This window comes from Tursiops truncatus, chromosome 15, assembly GCF_011762595.2.
Source record: "Tursiops truncatus isolate mTurTru1 chromosome 15, mTurTru1.mat.Y, whole genome shotgun sequence".
Classification (NCBI taxonomy): Eukaryota; Metazoa; Chordata; class Mammalia; order Artiodactyla; family Delphinidae; genus Tursiops; species Tursiops truncatus.
In genome coordinates this window covers 59,563,372-59,584,550 of record NC_047048.1, presented here as the reverse complement: position 1 = coordinate 59,584,550, position 21,179 = coordinate 59,563,372, and the positions used below count along the sequence as shown (strand labels likewise).

General features: G+C 40.6%; 1 protein-coding gene across 1 annotated transcript; it reads right to left on the bottom strand.

The window, feature by feature from the left end:
- Nucleotides 1–14,123: 14,123 nt before the first annotated feature.
- Nucleotides 14,124–20,804, bottom strand: DEFB115 (defensin beta 115). The gene is made up of 2 exons (XM_004324917.4): nt 20,711–20,804; nt 14,124–14,362 (listed from the first exon to the last, which is right to left on the bottom strand). The coding sequence occupies exons 1-2, from the start codon at nt 20,802–20,804 to the stop codon at nt 14,124–14,126; spliced, it is 333 nt and encodes a 110-aa protein (XP_004324965.4).
- Between the last annotated feature and the right edge of the window lie 375 nt (nt 20,805–21,179).

Here is a 21,179-nt window from a genome sequence, read left to right as displayed (position 1 = left end):
GTGGAGATGCTGAAGCTTAAGAATGCTGGACACCCCAGAGATGGAGATGAATAGCTCAGGTGTGGGGGAGTCCCTTTTTAGCCTGTGGAGAAATCAGGCATTTTGTCTTGCAGTACCTTACTCCAGATGGGGAAGGGTTTGTTATAAGAGTCTCCTCTATTGCTGAAAACCAGTGTTGATTCTGTTAAATAATGCACATAATGGATTCAGGTCATCCCTTCATTAGGCCACCTTATTCTGCTAATCAGCGATCACAAGAACAAACATTCAAGGCTATGATGGAGTTCTTTACCGGAGGAGAAGTAGATCTCAAAACAGTGGTTCAGTGTTAGGGGAAACTCTGTGCCACTAAGGGTTCTTTGGATGTACAAAGGAAGTCCTTTCTAGACTAAAGCTTCTGTAAGAATGGTGCCTCCGTGACTTTCTCCTCTTCTCTCTTTCCAGTCCTTCAAGACTCTCAACTGGGTACCCTACCGTCTAGCTAGAAACAACTTCGTTCCTCAAGAATGGAGGAATCTGTGCCCTTTGTTGTAAACTCAAATGGCACCTCAGGTTTCTTTTCTACAGCCCTTTCTGGAATGGGAGGAGATGAGTTCCAGGGCTGATTTCCTCACTACTAATCCTTAGAAGTAAGCCCCTTGTCAATAGAGCTTTTTCTCCTTTCTTTTAGTCCTCTTTTCCCAAGGGTTGAGTTAATTATTATGGCAAATTTGTCATCATTGGTCTTACACAAAGCCTTTCTCTTGTTTTATTTTACTGATTTATTGATTTTTACCCCCGTAATCAACTCCCACCCATGTTCTGCATAGGCATCTCTTCCTATGTTTTATTATGTATATTTTAGTGTGCATATCTCTTTATTTTACATGTGTGGTTTTCTGTCATATATCTCATTCTTATTTTTCTTAATTGCTTTTTTTTTTTTTTTTTTTTTGTACGCGGGCCTCTCACTGTTGTGGCCTCTCCCGTTGCAGAGCAACAGGCTCCGGACGCGCAGGCTCAGTGGCCACGGCTCACGGGCCCAGCCGCTCCGCGACATGCAGGATCCTCCCAGACCGGGGCACGAACCCGTGCCCCCTGCATCAGCAGGCAGACTCTCAACCACTGCGCCACCAGGGAAGCCCTAATTGCTTATTTTTAAAAAAAAACAGCTCTAGTTTTTAAAGAAGTCAACTTTACTGAGGTATAATTTACACAAAATAAAACGCACACCGCCATTTTAAGTGTAAAGTTTGATGAGTTTTGACACCTGTGTTTAGAACATTTTCATCATCCTCAAAGTTCTCTCATAACGGCTTAGTAGTTACCAAAAGGGAAGAGGCAAAATGTGGAGGGGAGGGCAAAATGTGTAAAGTGGGTCAACTGTATGGTGATGATGGAAACAAAACTTTTGGTGGTAAGCACGGTGTAGTGTATACAGAAGTTTAAATACACGTAAAACTTATGTAATGTTATAAACCAATGTTACCTCACAAAAAAGATTTGGGGAACCAGACACAGAAAGACAAATACTGCATGATATCACTTATATGTGGAATCTGAAAATTTTTTTTTTATTTTTTAAAGTCCAACTCATAGAAACAGGGAATAGAATGGTGATTGCCAAGGGCTGGGGGCGGGGTGGTGGGTCAAATCAAGAGAAGTTGGTAAAAAGGACACATTTCAGTTATAAGATAAATAAGGCCTGAAGAGCTAATGTGTAACATGGTGGCTATAGTTGATAATACTGCGTTGTAAAATTGAAATTCGCTAAGAGAGTAAAACTTAAATGTTTGTACCAAAAAAAAAAAAAAATGGTAAAGATGTGAGGTGTTGAGATGTGAGATGATGGGTGGCTGTGTTAATTAACTGGATTGTAGGAATTCTTTCATAAGGTATGTGTATATCAAATCATCACTGTGTACACTTTGAATAAAAATTGACAGTTTTATTTGTCAATTATACCTCAATAAAACTGAAAAAGATAAGCTCTCTCAGAACCCATCCTACTCAATGTCCATCTCCTCTCACCAGCTCCAGGCAACCACTGATACATTTTTTTATAACTGTAGATTAGATTTGTCTTTTCTAGAGTTTTACACAAATGGACTTATTCAGTATACAGCAAGTCCCCTACATATGAACGAGTTCCGTTCTGAGAGTATGTTTGTAAGTCCAATTTGTTCGTAAGTCCAACAAAGTTAGCCTAGGTACCCAACTCACACAATTGGCTATTGTAATAGGTTTATAATACTTTACACAAATAGTACATAAAAAACAACCACAAAAATAAAGAAAATATTTTAAATATTACAGTCCAGTACCTTGAAAAGTACAGTAGTACAGTACAACAGCTGGCATACAGGGGCTGGCATCTAGTGAAAAGGCAAGAAGAGTCACCGACTGGAGGAGGGAGAGGAGGTGGGAGATGGTAGAGCTGAAGGATCGTCAGCAGTAAGAGACGGAGGGCGAACTGCAATTTCACTCACATCTGACACTGATGGTACAGTTTCTGGTTCCTTGCTGGATTCAATTCTATCTATGTTCTTGAAAAAATGATCCAGCGATATTTGGGTAGTAGCTCTTTTTTTCTCGTCATAGATGACATGGTAACACTGGATTGCATTCTGAACAGCAGCTGCAACCTTTGTGTACCGTTCTATGTTTGGATTCTGTGCCTCAAAAACTAACAATCCCCCCTCAAATAAAGAAAATCCTCTTGTCATTTCCTGCATGGTGAATCTCTTCGGTTCTTCCGTTACTTCTTCTTCTCTTGTCTCTCTTTGTCCTTTCTCTGAGCCTCCAATTCCATCAGGTCTTCATTAGCAAGCCCATCGTGTTGCACAGCAAGGAATCCAACGAAGTTGTCCTCTTGCAGATCTAGCTCCAGCTTCTTGCTGAGGGTCAGTAAGTTGCTGAAGACCTCTTTGAACTCCTCATCCACCTTCTCAAATCCATGAAAATCTTGAATGTGGACAAATGTTCTTCCAAACCCCATTCATAGTGACGACCGTAACCCTCACGCCTAACAAAGTCAATGTGTTTTTTGTTTGTTTGTTTGTTTGTTTTGCGGTACGCGGGCCTCTCACTGTTGTGGTCTCTCCCGTTGTGGAGCACAGGCTCCGGACGCGCAGGCTCAGCGGCCATGGCTCATGGGCCCAGCCGCTCTGCGGCATGTGGGATCTTCCCGGACCGGTGCACGAACCCATGTCCCCTGCATCAGCAGGCGGACTCTCAACCACTGCGCCACCAGGGAAACCCAAAGTCAATGTTTTTTATGGCCTTGTAGATGTTATAGTCCTTCCAAAATTGTCGCAAGGTTTTTCCTGATTCGTCACTCACCTTTACTGCCTGACAAAAAGTGTGATGTAAATAATATTTCTTGAAAGTCGCTATAACTCCCTGGTCCATAATTTGGATGAGTGATGTAGTATATAGTGGCAGATGCACTACTTTGATGTTGGGATGAAAGTTGTCCATGAATGGAGGGTGGCCCAGAGAACTGTCGAGCAGCAAAAGAACGTTGAATCGGATGTCCATCTCCAAGCAATATTTCTCTACCTCCGGGATAAAGTGGTGGAAAAATCAGTCCTGGAGAACAGCCTGTGTAACCCAGGCTTTGCGGTTACTCTTCCACACAACGGGAAGAGAGCCCTTGGCTATGTTTTTAAGGACTCCTGAGAAACTAAGAGTGGCTTCAGCTTCATATTGCTGGGAGCATTGCCACCAAACAACACAGTTAGCCTATCCTTTGCTGCTTGGTAGCCTGGCGTCAACTTTTCCTCCTTACTGATGTAACTTTGGTCTGGCATCCTTCTCTAGTACAGTCCTATCTCATCCACATTAAAAACCTGCTCAGGTAAATAAGTACCTTCATCAATAATTTCTTGAAGTGTTTCAGGAAATTCCTGGGCAGCTACCATATCTGCACTCACTGCCTTGCCACTTATTTTACATTGTGAGAGTTGGTTCTAGCCTTGAACCTATGAAACCAGCCATGGTTGGCATTAAGAGATGTGCCCTCTGATTCTTCACCGTGTTTCTTCTTCAAGTCTTCATAAGGGCTTTTAGTTTTCTCTTGAATCAGCATTAAGCTGAGCGGGACTCGACACTGATGCTGATCCTATATCCACACACTGAGAAGTTTCTCCATCTCCTCCATCACTTTTCCATGCTTCTTCGATATTATTGTCGACGTCATCGCACAGCAGACTTCACGTGTTCCGTGATCTTGTCCTGTTCTTTAGAATTGTGCTGATGGTTTAATGATTCATGTTATAAGAACAAGCAATGTCTACCATCTTTTCACCTTGCTCCACTTTCTCAGTTATTTTCACTTTTGTTTCCATCGTTATCACTTGGCGCTTCTTAGCAGTACCTGCTACATCACCACTGCTCTTAAGCTTGCTTCCGGACATCCTGGGCTTGAAATAAAGATACTGCACTCTATACAGTACTGTACAGTAAAGTACACTAAAGCACAACCACTTGTAGAGGGTGCACTCATGTGACAACATACGGCAGACACATGAACTAACTTACGTGATTGGACATGCCAATGCACGTTCGCATCTTTGAATGTTTGCAACTTGAATGTTCGTATGTAGGGGACTTACTGAATTCCCTTTTCATCTGGCTTCTTTTACTCAGTCAAATGCTTTTTAGATTCCTCTAGATCGTGTGTAGCAGCAGTTAATTCTTCTTTATTGCTGAGTAGTATTCTATTGTATGGCTATAGCATCATTTATTGTTTACTACTTGATGAATATTTAGGTTGTTTCTACTTATGATGGATAAAGCTGCTATGAAAATTCATGTGTCTGGGACACATGACTTGATTTATCTGGAATAAATACCTAGGAATGAATTGCTGGGTTTATGATAAGTGTATGTTTAACTTTATAAGAAATTGTCAAACTGTGTTCCAAGTGGTGATGCCATTACAGTCAGCACTAGTTTTAAACATCCATCCATACTTATTTGTATACACCCAATTCTCTAACTTACGACTGCTACATAACACTCTATGGAGTGTGTCCATCACGTTTTACCTTTCAACTCTCCCAGTGATGGAGTCCAGATTATCTACAAATCTCTGTCACCATGAACCTTTCTTTAACAGAAGTCCTGTGCATATTCTCTTATGGACATGTGTGTAGCCTTCTTTGGGACATGTACCCAGGAGTAGAATTTTTAGGTTAGAACAAATGCTTACACTTAATTGGACTGAAGGTCATTAGATTCCTACCCAGAATGGCTGCCTCTATCTCAGAGGAAGATCTAGGTTTTGTGGGGCCTTATACCTTTACAATTTGGGGATTCTTTTTAAGAAGAACACAAAATTAAAAATTCAAAGTTAGGTCCAAAAGTTAATATTTATTTAGAAGAAGCTAAGAAATTACAATAGATTATTGGGATCTCTTAAGATAATTTACCTGAAATGCTTACTTACCGATGTTTTCTGATTGCAACCTGGTTTTCCTTCTTTACTTAGAATATTTTAGAATTCCCATCACTCACATGGGTCCAAGCAAGTGAGGGGCCCTAAACCTTCACAGTTGTTTTGTCTCTGATCTACAGCCCACCAGCAGCATGTGAGTATTCCTCTATCCCATGTCCCTGACATTATTTGGCATTATTCATCTTTTTAATGTTTGCCAGTCGACATCTAGCTGGCTGCCTGATTTTGCATGGCCCATGAGCTAGGACTGGTTTTTACATTTGTAAGTAGTTGAATAAAAATCAAAAGAATAATAATTTTTGACATGAAAATTATGTGAAATTCAAATTTCAGTGTCTATAAATGAAGTCTGATTGGAACAGAGCCACATCCATTTATTTACATACTGTGTATGGTTGCTTTCGTGCTATAAATGCAGAGTCGAGTAGTTGTGACAGACTGTGTGCCCTATAAACTCTAAAATATTTACTACCTGGCCCTTGACAGAAAATGTCTGAAGACCCCTAGTCTAGAGCATTAATTTTTCTTGGAGACGACAGTCCTATTCTATATCGGAAGGAATAGTTTCTGATATAGTTTGTTAGTTTGTCTTTGTTTCTACCCATTTTGAAATGATAGACCCTGCCATAATTGTGCTAAAAAGCATTTGGCTCTTTTCTGATCTAACTGCTGACCTTATGGATTAGGAAGCCATTTCTATGTAACACTCCACCCGAAAACTTTGGCTTAAAACAGCGATCCTTTATTATTGCTCATATGTCAGCAGCTAGCTGGAGTTTGGCTGGATTACTCTGCTTGAGGCTGGAGTGACAGGGGCAGCTCTATTTCTCACTGTAGATCTGTGGGTCATCTGGAATGCCTCTGCTCTCTGCTCCATGTATCTCTCACTGTCTTTACACCATCAATGCATATTCTTCTCATGGTGATGGCAGAGGCACGAAAGGGCAAGTGAAAACATTCATCACCTCTTAAAGCCTGGGCTCAGAACTGGCACACTGTCACTTCTGCCCGTACTTCATTGACTAAAGCAAGTCACAGAGCCAGGATAAAAATGAAGGGATGGGGAGTACCTTCTTTTTAGGATGAGACCTTGACAAAAGTGTGGATTCAAGTAGGGGTGAAGGATTGGGGTCAATAATGCAATCTGCAATACATTATAAGAAATACCACAATAGTGGTAAATGGCTTTTCTCTGCTACCTACAAGGATGCTACTTGTTCTTATTAAACTTGTGCTGTTAAAAGTAAGGTCTGTGATCTTCCTGCTTATCCCACTTCACAAATGTTGACATTTTAGTTTCCAGTGGTGACGGCCATGGAGCTATCAAGGTATTTCCTTCTGCTTCTGCCCTTCTTTCAGTGTCCTTAAAATGAACCACTAACATATGGGACATCCTAAGATGTCCTATTGCTGGAAAGACCCCAAGGAACATAGAAGTACCATTTCTCTCTCTCTCTCTCTCTCTCTTCTCATTACCAGAAATGAATTAATAATAAAAACAAACATATATAAATAGCTCATACAACTCAACATCAAAAAAACAAACAACCAAGTTGAAAAATGGGCAGAAAAACTGAAAAGACATTTTTTCCAAAGAGGTAACGCAGATGGCCAAGAGGCATATGAAAAGGTGCTCAACATTGCTAATCATCAGGGAAATGCAAATCAAAACCACAATATCACCTCACAATTGTCAGAATGGCTACATTAAAAAGAACACAAACAACAAATGTTGGCAAGGATGTGGAGAAAAGAGAACCCTCGTACACTGTTGGTGGGAATGTAAATTGCCTTACAGCCTGCTACCCTGGGACCTGGCTCCACCAACCAGTGGGTTGGCAACAGCCCCAGGTGTCCCTGGCCCCCCAAACAAGCTGTACTCGGGCCCATCTCCACCCACCAGCAGGCTAGCACCAGCCATGGGCCCCAAGGGCAAGGCAGCCAGCCACACTAGGACTTGTTCCCACTCACTAGTGGGCGAGCACCAGCTTCAGATACTCCAGCTGTGCTGGGACCAAGCCCCACATACCAGTAGGCCAGCAACAACCCTGGTCACCCCAAGCCACAGAGCCAGTTAAACCAGGAGTTGACCCCATGCATCAGTGGGCTGGCAGCCTCCACATGAGACAAAGCATGACAGCCAACCAGGCCAAGGGCCTACCATCATGCCCACAGTAGTCAGCCCTCCTGCAGCAGAATGGCCAATGCAGCCCACATAGAAGGCACCCCTAGAGCATATACCACTGTTAACCAGAGGAAAAGGTGCTGCTGAGTCCCATAGGATATCTCTTACACAGGGCCACTTCTCCAAATTCAGGAAATGTAACTGACCTACTTAATACATAGAAATAAAAACAGAGAATTAAGCAAAATGAGGAGACAGAGAATTAAGCAAAATGAGGAGACAGAGAACTATTTTCCATAAGAAAAAACAAGACAAAAACCTCAGAATAAGAACTTTATGGAGATAAGCAGTCTACCTGATAGAGTTCAAGGTAATGATCATAAAGATGCTCAATGAACTCGGGATAAAAATGGATGAAAACAGTGAGAAGCCTAGGGGTGCTGAACAGAGGCCAGTGAGTCCTGTGGCTGAAGCTGGCCCAATAGTGGGCAGGTAAGCCCCCCAGCACTAATAGGTTAGGAGGGAGACTCAAAAATGGTGATGCTAGAACCAGTGTCTCTGTGGTAAAATGACTTCCCAAAATGGCTGCCACCACCATCTGTGTCCCCAGGGGGAGTCCAAGTTGCCTCCTGCCCCTCTGGGAGGTTCTCCAAGTGGGTCTGACCCAGGCTCCATTCAAATTCTTTCCTCTGTGCCAGGACTTGGAGTCTGTGAGATTTTGTCTGTGCCCTTTAAAAGCGTAGTATTTGTTTCTTACAGCTATCCAGTTCTCCCATATGCAAGCCCCACTGGCTTTCAAAACTGGATATTCTAGGGGCTCATCTTGCCAGTGCAGGAACCCCAGGCTGAGGAGCCTGATATAAGGCTTGGACCCTTCACTCCTTGGGAATACCTCTGCAATTGTGATTATACTCCCATTTTTGTGGGTCATCTACCTGGGATCAGGCATCTTGACTATACTGTATCCCTGCCCTTCCACTCATCTTGCTGTGGTTCCCTTTTTAAATCTTTAGTTGTGGAAAATCTTTTCTGCTAGTCTCCAGGTCTGTCTCATAGATGGTTATTCTGTAAACAGTTGTGATTCTGATGTGCCCACTGGAAGAGGTGAGCTCAGGGTCTTCCTACTCTCCCATCTTGGGCACACCTTCTCTATCAGTAATTACATTAAATGTGAATGGATTAAATTATCAAACACACACACACAGACTGGCTGAGTGGATTGAAAAAACAAGATCCAACTAAATGCTGTCTATAAGAGGCTCACTTTAGCTTTAAGAACATACATAGACTGAAAGTGAAAGGACGGAAAAAGATATTTTATGCAAGTGGTAGCCAAAGAGAGTAGAGCTGGCTCTATTTATATCAGAAAAATTAGACTTTTAGTAAAAATTAGTCAAACGAATAAAAGGTAGTCAGTACATAATGATAAGGGATCAATTAAAGGGATATAACAATTGTAAATATATACACCTAAAATTGTATTACACAAATATATAAAGCAAATACTATCACGATTGAAGGAGAAATATACAGCAATACAATAATAGTAGAGATCTTAAATACCTCACTTTTAAAAATAGATGGATCATGCAGATGGAAAATCAGTAAGAAAACTGGATTTTAATAATATGATAGACCAGATGGACCTAACAGACATTAATAGAACATTCCACTCAACAGCAACAAAATAAATATTCTTTTAAAGTACGTGTGGAAATTTCCCATGACAGATCAATTATATGTTGGGCCACAAAACAAGGCTCAACAAATTCAAGAAGATAGAAATTATATCATGTAGCTTTCCTGAAAGCAATTGAATAAAACTATAAATAAGTAACAGGAAAAAAAACTATAAAATCCACAAATATGTGGAAATTAAATACACATTCCAGAAGAACCAATGGATCAAAGAAGAAACCAAAAGGAAAATTGAAAAGTACTTGAGACAACCAAAAATGAAAACTAAACATACTCAAAGTCTTGGGATGCAGCAAAAGCAGTTCTAAGATGGAAGTTTTTAGTGCCAACTATTTATATTAAGAAAAAAGACAGATCTCAAATCAATAACCTACTTTATGGCTCATGGAACTGGGAAAAGAACAAATTAAGCTCCAAGTTATCAGAAAGAAGGAAATAATAAAGATTACAGCAGAAAAAAAAAGAGACTAGCAAGACAATAGAAAACGTCAACAAAACTGAGTTGATTTTTTAAAAACATAAACAAAATAACAAAGCTTTAGCTAAACTTAACCAAGGGGGGGAAAAAAGACATATTACACCATACACAAAATCAACTCAAAACTGATTAATGACTTAAATGTAAGACCTGAAACCATAAAACTCTTAGAAGAAAACATAGTAGAAAGCTATGTGAAATTAGTCCTGCAATGTTTTTTTTAAATTTGACTCTAAAAGTACAGGCAACTAATGCAAAATTAAACATGTGACTACATCAAATTAAGGAAACAATCAACCAAGTTAAAAGGCAATCTCCAGAAATATTTGAAAACCATACAACTGATAAGTAGTTAATATCCAAAATGTATAGAAAACTCATACAACTCAATATCAAAAAACAAACAAGACAATCAAAAAAATGGGCAGAAGACCTAAATAGACCTTTTTCCAAAAAAGTCATACAAATGACCAAAAGGAACATGAAAAGACGCTCAACATCACTAATTATCAGAGAAATGCAAATCAAAAGAAAAATGGTACAGCTGGACCCATTTGCAGGGCAAGAATAGAGATGCAGATGTAAAGAATGGACATGTGGACATGGTGGGGAAGGGGTGTGGGATGAATTGGGAGATTAGGATGACATATATACACTACCATGTGTAAAATAGATAGCTAGTGGAAACCTGTGCTATGTGTATAATGGAATGTTACTCATAAAAAAAGAATGAAATATTGCCATTTGCAGCAACATGGGTGGACCTAGAGAAACTAAGTGAAGTAAGTCAGAAAAAGAAAGACAAATAACATATGATATCAGTTATACGTGGAATCTAAAACATGATACAAATGAACTTATTTGCAAAACAGAAACAGACTCACAGACATAGAAAACAAACTTATAGTTGCCAAGGAGAAAGAGGGTGGGGGAGGGATAAATTAGGAATTTGGGATTAGCAGATACACTCTACTATGTATAAAATAGATAAAGAACAAAGCCCTACTGTATAACACAGGGCACTCTATTCAATATCCTGTAATAAACTATAATGGAAAAGAATATAAAAAAGAATATATATATGTATAACTGAATCACTTCACTATACACCAGAAACTAACACAACATTGTAAATCAACTATACCTCAAGAAAAAAAAATTTTAAAGGGCAACAATATGAGGTGGTGGCTGTGTTAATTAAGTCGATTATGTATACATATATCAAATCATCATGATGTTATCTTAAATATATATACAATTTTTATTTGTAAAAATGTAAATAAAGATTCCTCCTGAGGAAAAAAAGGAATGAATATATACGGCTTAGGGAAGGTAGAAGAACTGTTCGGGTGTTGCTTACAGAGAAGCATAAGTCTGGTTTGCAAGAAGAACCTTCTCAGCAAAAGGGGACATGTATAAAAAAGGGCAAGAAATATATTAATTCCCAAGAACACAAGTTGCTTGTGAGGTCCATGGTGGGCATTGAAAGGGACACTACTGAAGTGAGAAGGGGATTATCATAAAGGGAGTTTAGAATTGATTCCTGTAATCACTGTACAGCTTTTGAAGGGTTTGGGAGGAAAAACAAAAATGTCAGATTTGGGTTTTAGAAATGATTCCCTGGCAACTGTATGGAAAGATTGGAGTGAGTCAAAGGCATAAACAGAGACAAAGAGGTCAATAGGATGCAAATGTTATAGTATGTGTGCATTAATCTGATAGGGTTGCCATAATAAAGTACCACAGACTGGGTGGTTTAAACAGCAGAGTTTAATTTTCTCACAATTCTGGAAACTAGAAGTCAAGGTGCTGGTGAGATTGATTTCTTCTGAGGTCTCTCTCCTTGATTTGTAGATGTCCATCTCCTCTGTGTCTTCTCATGGATTTCCTTCTGTGGTGTGTCTGTTTCCTAATCTCTTCTTATAAAAATGTCAGTCATTTGGATTAGGACTCACCCTAATGATGTCATTTTAACTTAATTACCTCTTTAAATTACTTGTTTATCCTATCTCCAAATGCAGTCCCGTTCTGAGGTACTGGGGATTAAGACTTCAACATATGAATTTTAAGGGATCACAATTCAGCCCATAATAATGGTCAAGGAAAGATGATGGCTGAATTAGAATAGTAGAGGTAGGGATGGAGAATAGGTGCTATGGAGGCAGAATTGGAAGCTCTTTGTGGCTGACATGATGAGTGGGGGCAGGGAGCAGTGAGGAAGAAGAAGGTATCTGGGATGTATTTTAGGATTACGGTTTGAGTATGTTGAGAGCACTCTCCTGTTTCTCAGTCTCTTTTCATTCTTCATGCCTTTGCTATCTACGATGGCATCTTCTGAAGTCATAGGTAAAGAATGGATCTTCACCATAATTTAAAGAGTGAAAATGGCTTTAAGAGTTGAAAGGCATATGGATTTTATAATCTAATACTTCCATTTTGGGGCTGGACAAAGTAAGTAGTAAGGTGACTTAGTCCCATCCTATTAACATATCTGTATTTCCCCTGCATCCTTTTCACTTCTTTCGGACTGTGGACATGGAGTCATGTTTATGAAACTCTCTAAGACTCCTGGGTCTACTTGTGGACATAATTCCTCTAGCCAAAAAATACATTAAAACACTTAGTTCAAGAACAGGTAGGCTTGTAGCTATTATCTGCAGCCATTGGTGTAGTCTGGGTTGGAATTGAAGTGTTAATTGGAATCACTGTGCCTAGGTAATCTGAGATCCAGTCTCTAAGTCACTCCCCAGATATCCCAAGGACATCCTTTAAGGTTTGGGACATGAATGTTACCGCATATTATCACAGTGGGAAAAAACTAGAGAACTGAAGTGAAAGTACTTTGAGAAATGAGTTGAAGGGCTAGAAATTGCCATTATTTGATGATTTATGTACCTTGTCTTCAGTGTACATTCTCCAGTTATTATGTCAACAGAGGCTAGGGCTAATATTCAACTTTAGACCTGACTGGCATTGGCCTCTAAACCAAGACTGTCTGCTAAATGGGAACAACTTCCTCCTTAACTGCAACTGGGGATAATTTCTATTTGTGCCTGGATATACCATTTAGTGCTGGGTTTGTTACACATTTTAACCACAAGGAGGCTCACAAAACTTTCCCTTTCACTACACCTTCCACATTAAGGAAGTAGATCCTGGGTGGGAAGAGAAAAGGGAAGCTTTTATTACTGCAGCAATCATTTTTCCACCTTAAGGAAGAATAATGTCTGAGCTCAGGCATCATGGGTTCAAAGTCCTGCTACTGAGCTAGATATTTGTACCACTTGGGGCGAGTCACTTAAACTCTCTGTGACTTAGTTTCCTCTTCTGACCAAAGGACACAATACTATTTCCTACCTCATGGAGCTATTGTTAGGGCAAAATGAAGTTATATATGTAAAGTGCTTAAGACAAGGCCTTGCACACAGTAAGTTCTCAGTAAAATTTGAGGGTTTTTTTGTTGTTTAGTTAGTTAATTTTCTTGTTTTACTATTTTCCCCTTCCACTCGTTTGGGACAGGTAATTGTTGTCTCCTGGTCAGAAGGCATGCCAATCTTTTAACAGCCAAGTGTGATTAAGGGGTTGGGGTAAGGGGCAGATTCCAAGAGTGAGACAATAAGGCAGAGCCTTGGGGTAAACCTTGAGCCAAAGAGGCAAAAAAAGATTTCTGGATCACACTGGCCTGTCTCAACAATCCAGGATGAGACATTAGATAAGAATGTGTGACCACGGTGGAATTTGCAATAGCCTGGAAAACTTCCACATTCAGAGACCTACAGCATCTAGTTAGAGGCTTAGGAATTCAGGATTCAGATTCTATAAAACTGGTTTACCATGAGAACTGATATCCCCGTCATACCCTGGGACAACCTAGGGATGTTAAGCTATAGAGGACTGGAGAGACAAGAAAGAATGATAGCTGGAATGAGTATATATATATATATATATATATATATATATATATATACACATATATATATTTTAAGAAGATGTTGGGGGTAGGAGTTTATTAATTAATTTATTTATTTTTGCTGTGTTGGGCCTTCATTTCTGTGTGAGGGCTTTCTCTAGTTGTGGCAAGTGGGGGGCCACTCTTCATCGCGGTGCGCGGGCTTCTCACTATCGCGGCCTCTCTTGTTGCGGAGCACAGGCTCCAGACGCGCAGGCTCAGTAGTTGTGGCTCACGGGCCCGGTTGCTCCGCGGCATATGGGATCCTCCCAGACCAGGGCTCGAACCCGTGTCCCCTGCATTAGCAGGCAGATTCTCAACCACTGCGCCACCAGGGAAGCCCGAGCATATATTTTTTAATGGATCATGTAAGGACCCAGTATCCTGAGCTACTAAAGATCTAAGGACCATGCAGGTGACCTGGATGGCCACCTTACTGACTCATTACAGTAACTGCCAAAACTCTCTTGTCAGAAGTCTTAAGTTGATACTTAGCTGTACTTGCCATAGCCCTGTAGGTCATCTCTTCTTTCTTGGCAGGTTCTGATGGTTTATGTTTTGCAGGGATGCAGCAAAGCTTTCTTAACCCACATTTTTCTCTCTTTTTCTCATTTTCTTTGCAATGCTTCCTGCACCTGCCAGTTCCATAACCACACTTTCTGGCCCATCCATCTATCTAAATAAACAAATACATGAAAAAGTAAAGACAATTATACTAAAGACATTGGTAATTGTAGTAATAATGGTTAGAACAAACTACTGAAGTGTAATGGCATTCTTGGGAATATCAAATAAAGCTGTGCATGTAGAATGCTTACTGCTGGTCTTGATATGTATTAGATATGAGTAGTTATTGCCCTTCCTCCAACCAGATCTAATTGGACTTTATTTTTATGCTTAGGGTATCTCCATCTCCGTCAATTTTCAGTCTCACCAACACTGGTTCCTCCTTGTTCCCAAATCTACATGCTTGCCAAGGAATGAGACTATGCCTACAATTACCTGTTTTTTCCCTCTGCATTCATTATTCACTCAACAGTGAGTTTTGAGCACCTACCATGTGCCAGGCACTGTTCTAGGTGCATGCCCCAGATGATGTCTGGAGCAGTACTTTGAACACTGAGTGATCAATTTGTATTGCTGATCGGCAGGCAGATGTTCTAAGCTCTACATAGGTCAATAGAACACAAAGTATAGACCCAGCTTCCTCAGCACATTAAGTTCAGTTGAGAGACCATAATATCTTGGTTTAAATTATGATTACCTTTACTTATTTTTTCCTCCAAACTCCCCTCCTGGGAGATAACTCCCAATTGTTTCTTTCTCACTAGGATATCTGGACTGGAAAAAAATCAGAGTCAGGATGACTGCACTCCCTCAGCTATTCCAATTGCCCTCACTGTAGTTTAAGGCAGGTTGAAGCCAACTCAGGGTTAGCCCATGATTATCTTCTTTTGCTTCTAGAACAAATGAGTGGTTAACAAATACTTTCAGTTTGAAAAGGTGAATGAAGAGAGGATGCAACTTCCAACAGCAATGACCCAAAAGGAAATCATGGAATTAGAAATCATAAACTTTAGAACCCCTGGGAAGCCCCAAGTGGAAAACATTTTTGTTAGAAAGTTATTCACCACTTGGCCATGAAGTCTGTTGTATTGTTACAGTGCTTTGGCCACGTTCAATCTGGAATCCAGAATCTTCTGTCGTAGCCCAAGCTCCACAGCTTGAGCCCGCTTTACAAACCTGTAGATAACCAACATCAACCTACAAAATTTTCACTATACACGTTAAGACAAGAGCAAGATGCCCCCTCTGATTGATTTAAAGGAGGGTTCAAAGACACACAACAATGGAGAGGCAAAGTAATGGGACTGGTTACTGCAAGATGTGGTACAGAAGTGGTATCAGTTGGAAGTGATAGATGCCTGGGATGAGAACATGTTGACATTTGGGACAGGATATTAAGGACACTAGGAATTTGGGGGTTGCTTCTGCATATGGAAGGGGATTCATTCAAGAAACACTGGAGATATTCAAGATGGCAGGGGAGTAGGTGGACATGGAGTTCATCTCTCTCCACAGATACATCAGGAATACATCTATAGATGCAACAATTCTCACAGAACACCAGTTGAAAACTAGCAGAAGACCTTGGACACCAGAAAGGACTATAAAGATCCCTTCATAACTAGTATCAAGAGATCAACTTTCAAGTGCTCAGATTCTTTATTTTGCCTGATAAGCCTGCTGTAGAAGATCTTTCTTTCTTTTTTTTTTTTTTTTTTTTGCGGTACGTGGACCTCTCACTGTTGTGGCCTCTCCCTTTGCAGAGCACAGGCTCCGGACGCACAGGCTCAGCGGCCATGGCTCACGGGCCTAGCCACTCCACGGCATGTGGGATCCTCCTGCACCGGGGCACGAACCCGTGTCCCCTGCATCGGCAGGTGGACTCTCAACCACTGCGCCACCAGGGAAGCCCTAGAAGATCATTTTTGAAGGACCTTCAAATGGCAGAGGAGTAAGACGTGGAGATCACTTCCTTCCCACAAATACATCAAAAATACATCTACATGTGGAAAACTCCTACAGAACACCTACTGAATGCTGGAAGAAGACCTCAGACTTCCCAAAAGGCAAGAAGCTCCCCCACATACCTGGGTAAGGCAAAAGAAAAATGAAAAAAAAAAGAGACAAAAGAATAGGGACAAGACCTACACCTCTGGGAGGGAGTTGTGAAGGAGGAAAATTTTCCACACACTAGGAAGCCCCTTCACTGGTGGAAACAGGAGGTGGGTGGGGAGGGGAAGCTTCGGAGCCACGGAGGAGAGTGCAGCAACAGGGGTGCAGAGGGCAAAGTGGAGAGATGCTTGCACAGAGGATCAGTGCCGCCCAGCATCACCAGCCTGAGAGGCTTGTTTGCTCACCTGCTGGGGCGGGTCGGGGCTGGGAGCTGAGGATCAGGCTTCGGAGTTCAGATCCCAGGGAGAGGACTTCTTGAACACAGCCTGAAGGGGGCTAGTGCACCAAAGCTAACCGGGAGGGAGTCTGGGAAAAAGTCTGGAACTGCCTAAGAGCCAAGAGACCATTGATTCGGGGTGGGCAAGGAGAGGGGGTTCAGAATACCACCTAAACAAGCTTCAGAACATCATCTAAATGAGCTTCAAAGATGGATGGGGGCCGTGGCTATCAGCGTGGATACCAGAGACTGGCATGAAATGCTAAGGTTGCTGCTTCAGCCACCAAAAAGCCTGTGTGCAAGCACAGGTCACTATCCATAACCCTCCCAGGAGCCTGTGCAGCCCACCACTGCCAGGGTCCCATGATCAAGAGACAACTTCCCCGGGAGAACACATTGCATGTTTCAGGCTGTTGCAACACATCAGCCTCTGCCACAGCAGGCTCTCTCCATGTTCCTTACCCCTCCCTCCCCCCAGCCTGAGTGAGCCAGAACTACCTACTCAGCTGCTCCTTTAACCCCCTCCTGTTTGGGCAAAAACAGACGCCATAGGGTAACCTAGATGCAGAGGCAGGGCCAAATCCAAAGCTGAACCCAGGAGCTGTGCGAACACAGAAAAGAAAGGGAAGTTTCTCCATGCAGGTTCAGGAGCAGCAGATTAAGTCTCCACAATCAACTTGCTGTACTTGCACCTGTGGAATACCTGAATAGACAACTAATAATCCCAAAATTGAGGCGATGGACTTTGGGAGCAACTGTAGACTTGGGGTTTGTTGTATACGACTGATCAGTTTCTGATTTTTATGTTTATCTTAGTATAGTTTTTAACACTTGTTATCATTGCTGGATTTGTTTATTGGTATGGTTGCTCTCTCTTTTTTTTATTACTTCTTAAATTTTTTAATTTTAATAATTTAATTTTTTTCATTTTAATAACTTTATTTTACTGTATTTTATTTCTTTCTTTCTTTCTCTTCTCACTTTTCTTCTTTCTTCAGCCATGTGACTGACAGGGCTGTGATTGAAACTGTGATTAAAAATCTTCCAACAAACAAAAGCCGAGGACCAGATGGCTTCATAGGAGAATTCTATCAAATACTTAGAGAAGAGCTAACACCTAGCCTTCTCAAACTGTTCCAAAATATAGCAGAGGGAGGAACACTCCCCAACTCATTCTATGAGGCCACCATCACCCTGATACCAAAACAGGACAAACATGTCACAAAAAGAAAACTACAGACCAATATCTCTGATAAACATAGATGCAAAAATCCTCATCAAAATACTAGCAAACAGAATCCAACAGCACATTAAAAGGATCATACACTATGATCAAGTGGGGTTTATCCCAGGGATGCAAAGATGCTTCAATATATGCAAATCAATCAATGTGATACACCATATTAACAAATTGAAGGAGAAAAACCATATGATCATCTCAATAGATGTAGAAAAAGCTTTCAACAAAATTCAACACCGAGTTATGATAAAAACCCTCCAGAAAGTAGGCATAGAGAGAACTTACCTCAACATAATAAAGGCCATATATGACAAATCCACAGCCAATATCGTTCTCAATGGTGAAAAACTGAAACCATTTCCTCTAAGATCAGGAACAAGACAAAGTTGTCCACTCGTACCACTATTATTCAACATAGTTTTAGAAGTTTTAGCCTCAGCAATCAGAGAAGAAAAAGAAATAAAAGGAATCCAAATCAGAAAAGAAGAAGTAAAGCTGTCACTGTTTGCAGATGACATGATACTATACATAGAGAATTCTAAAGATGCTACCAGAAAACTACTAGAGCTAATCAATGAATTTGGTAAAGTAGCAGGATACAAAATTAATGCACAGAAATCTCTGGCATTCCTATACACTAATGATGAAAAATCTGAAAGTGAAATTAAGAAAACACTCCTATTTACCATTGCAACAAAAAGAATAAAAAATCTAGGAATAAACCTACCTAAGGAGACAAAAGACCTGTATGCAGAAAATTATGAGACACTGATGAAAGAAATTAAAGATGATGCAAACAGATGGAGAGATATACCATGTTTTTGGATTGGAAGAATCAACATTGTGAAAATGACTATACTACCTAATGCAATCTACAGATTCAATGTAATCCTTATCAAACTACCAATGGCATTTTTCACAGAACTAGAACAAAAAATTCCACAATTTGTATGAAAACACAAAAGACCCCGAATAGCCAAAGCAATCTTGAGAAAGAAAAACGGAGCTGGAGGAATCAGGCAGCTGGACCTCAGACTATACTACAAAGCTACAGTAATCAAGACAGTATGGTACTGGCACAAAAACAGAAATATAGATAAATGGAACAGCATAGAAAGCTCAGAGATAAACCCATGCACATACAGTCACCTTATCTTCGATAAAGGAGGCAAGAATATACAGTGGAGAAAAGAGAGCCTCTTCAATAAGTGGTGCTGGGAAAACTGGACAGGTACATGTAAAAGAATGAAATTAGAACACTTCCTAACATTGTACACAAAAATAAGCTCAAAATGGATTAAAGATCTAAATGTAAGGCCAGACACTATCAAACTCGTAGAGGAAAACATAGGCAGAACACTCAATGATGTAAATCACAGTAAGATCCTTTTTGACCCACCTCCTAGAGAAATGGAAATAAAAACAAAAATAAACAAATGGGACCTAATGAAACTTAAAAGCTTTTGCACAGCAAAGGAAACCATAAACAAGACAAAAAGACAACCCTGAGAATTGGAGAAAATATTTCCAAAAGAAGCAACTGACAAAGAATTAATCTGAAAATTATACAAGCAGCTCATGCAGCTCAATACCAAAAAACCAACAACCCAATCCATAAATGGGCAGAAGACCTAAATAGACATTTCTCCAAAGAAGATATACAGATTGCCAACAAACACATGAAAGGATGCTCAACATCACTAATCATTAGAGAAATGCAAATCAAAAGTACAATCAGGTATCACCTTACACCACTCAGAATGGCCATCATTTTAAAAAGCTACAAACAATAAATGCTGTAGAGGGTGTGGGGAAAAGGGAACCCTCTTGCACTGTTGGTGGGAATGTAAATTGATACAGCCACTATGGAGAACAGTTTGGAGGTTACTTAAAAATCTAAAAATAAAGCTACCATACGACACAGCAATCCCACTCTTGGGCATATACCCTGAAAAAACCATAATTCTAAATGAGTCATGTACCACAATGTTCATTGCAGCACTATTTGCAATGGCTAGGACATGGAAGTAACCTAAGTGTCCATCGACACATGAATGGATAAAGAAGATGTGGCACCTATATACAATGGAATATTACTCAGCCATAAAAAGAAATGAAATTGAGTTATTTGTAGTGAGGTGGATGGACATAGAGTCTGTCATACAGAGTGAAGTAAGTCAGAAAGCGAAGAACAAATATCATATGCTAACACATATATATGGAATCTAAATAAAACAAAATGGTTCTGAAGAACCTAGGTGCCAGACAGGAATAAAGACACAGATGTAGAGAATGGACTTGAGGACAAAGGGAGGGGGAAGGGTAAGCTGGGACAAAGTGAGAGAGTGGCATTGACGTATGTACAATACCAAAGGTAAAATAGATAACTAGTGGGAAGCGGCCACATAGCACAGGGAGATCAGCTCAGGGCTTTGTGACCACCTAGACCGGTGGGATAGGGAAGGTGGGAGGGAGACGCAAGAGGGAGGGGATATGGGGATATATGTATACACATAGCAGATTCACTTTGTTTTACAGCAGAAGCTAACACAACATTGTAAAGAAATTATACTCCAATTAAAAAGAAAAAGAAAAGAAATCCTGGACTCTGTTGATGTTTGCCAGGTTCCCCTATGAGAAGCACCATCATGGTCACGGTTACAGTCTGCCTTTACAATGGGGCATATTCATTATAAGGCTTTTCACCAGATCTGTACCATCCCTCTGAGCTGTTCTCATTCCCATACATGTTTAGTTTTCCAATGATTTTATGAGTTGAACCCCATTGTTACTCCTTTTTCCCTCCTCTCCATGATCTCGTTACCTGGGGAAGCCTGAGTCAGGACCACAAGGACAGCTAAGGCCAGGAACAAGAGTTTGCTATATCCTGGGAGGGGTGAGGAACCATCCAGCAGCATACTGATTGTGCTTGGGAGGGTAGGTTTTCACTCTGTGTTTTATTGACTTGGGTAGGGCTGAGTCACGGACAATAAATCAGAGAAGGACAGAATGTTCCACTACCCAGGACATCAACCTATAGGTCAGCAATGTAAATTGATCATCCAGTATTCAGAGTCCTTCTCTTGACATCATCTGGGAAGGTGGAAGGCATTAGCAGAGGACATACAAGTCCTGCAAGTCTGTGGCATTGTGGAGAGAATGGACCCACTTTCCAAGAAGCCTTTCCCACTCCTCTCCTTGGGCAGTTGAGCCCCCTCCCTTATATTCTCACAGCCTCTGTGCTTCCTTTTTTCTCTCATAATGTTTATCACGATAAGTTGGAACTAAGTATT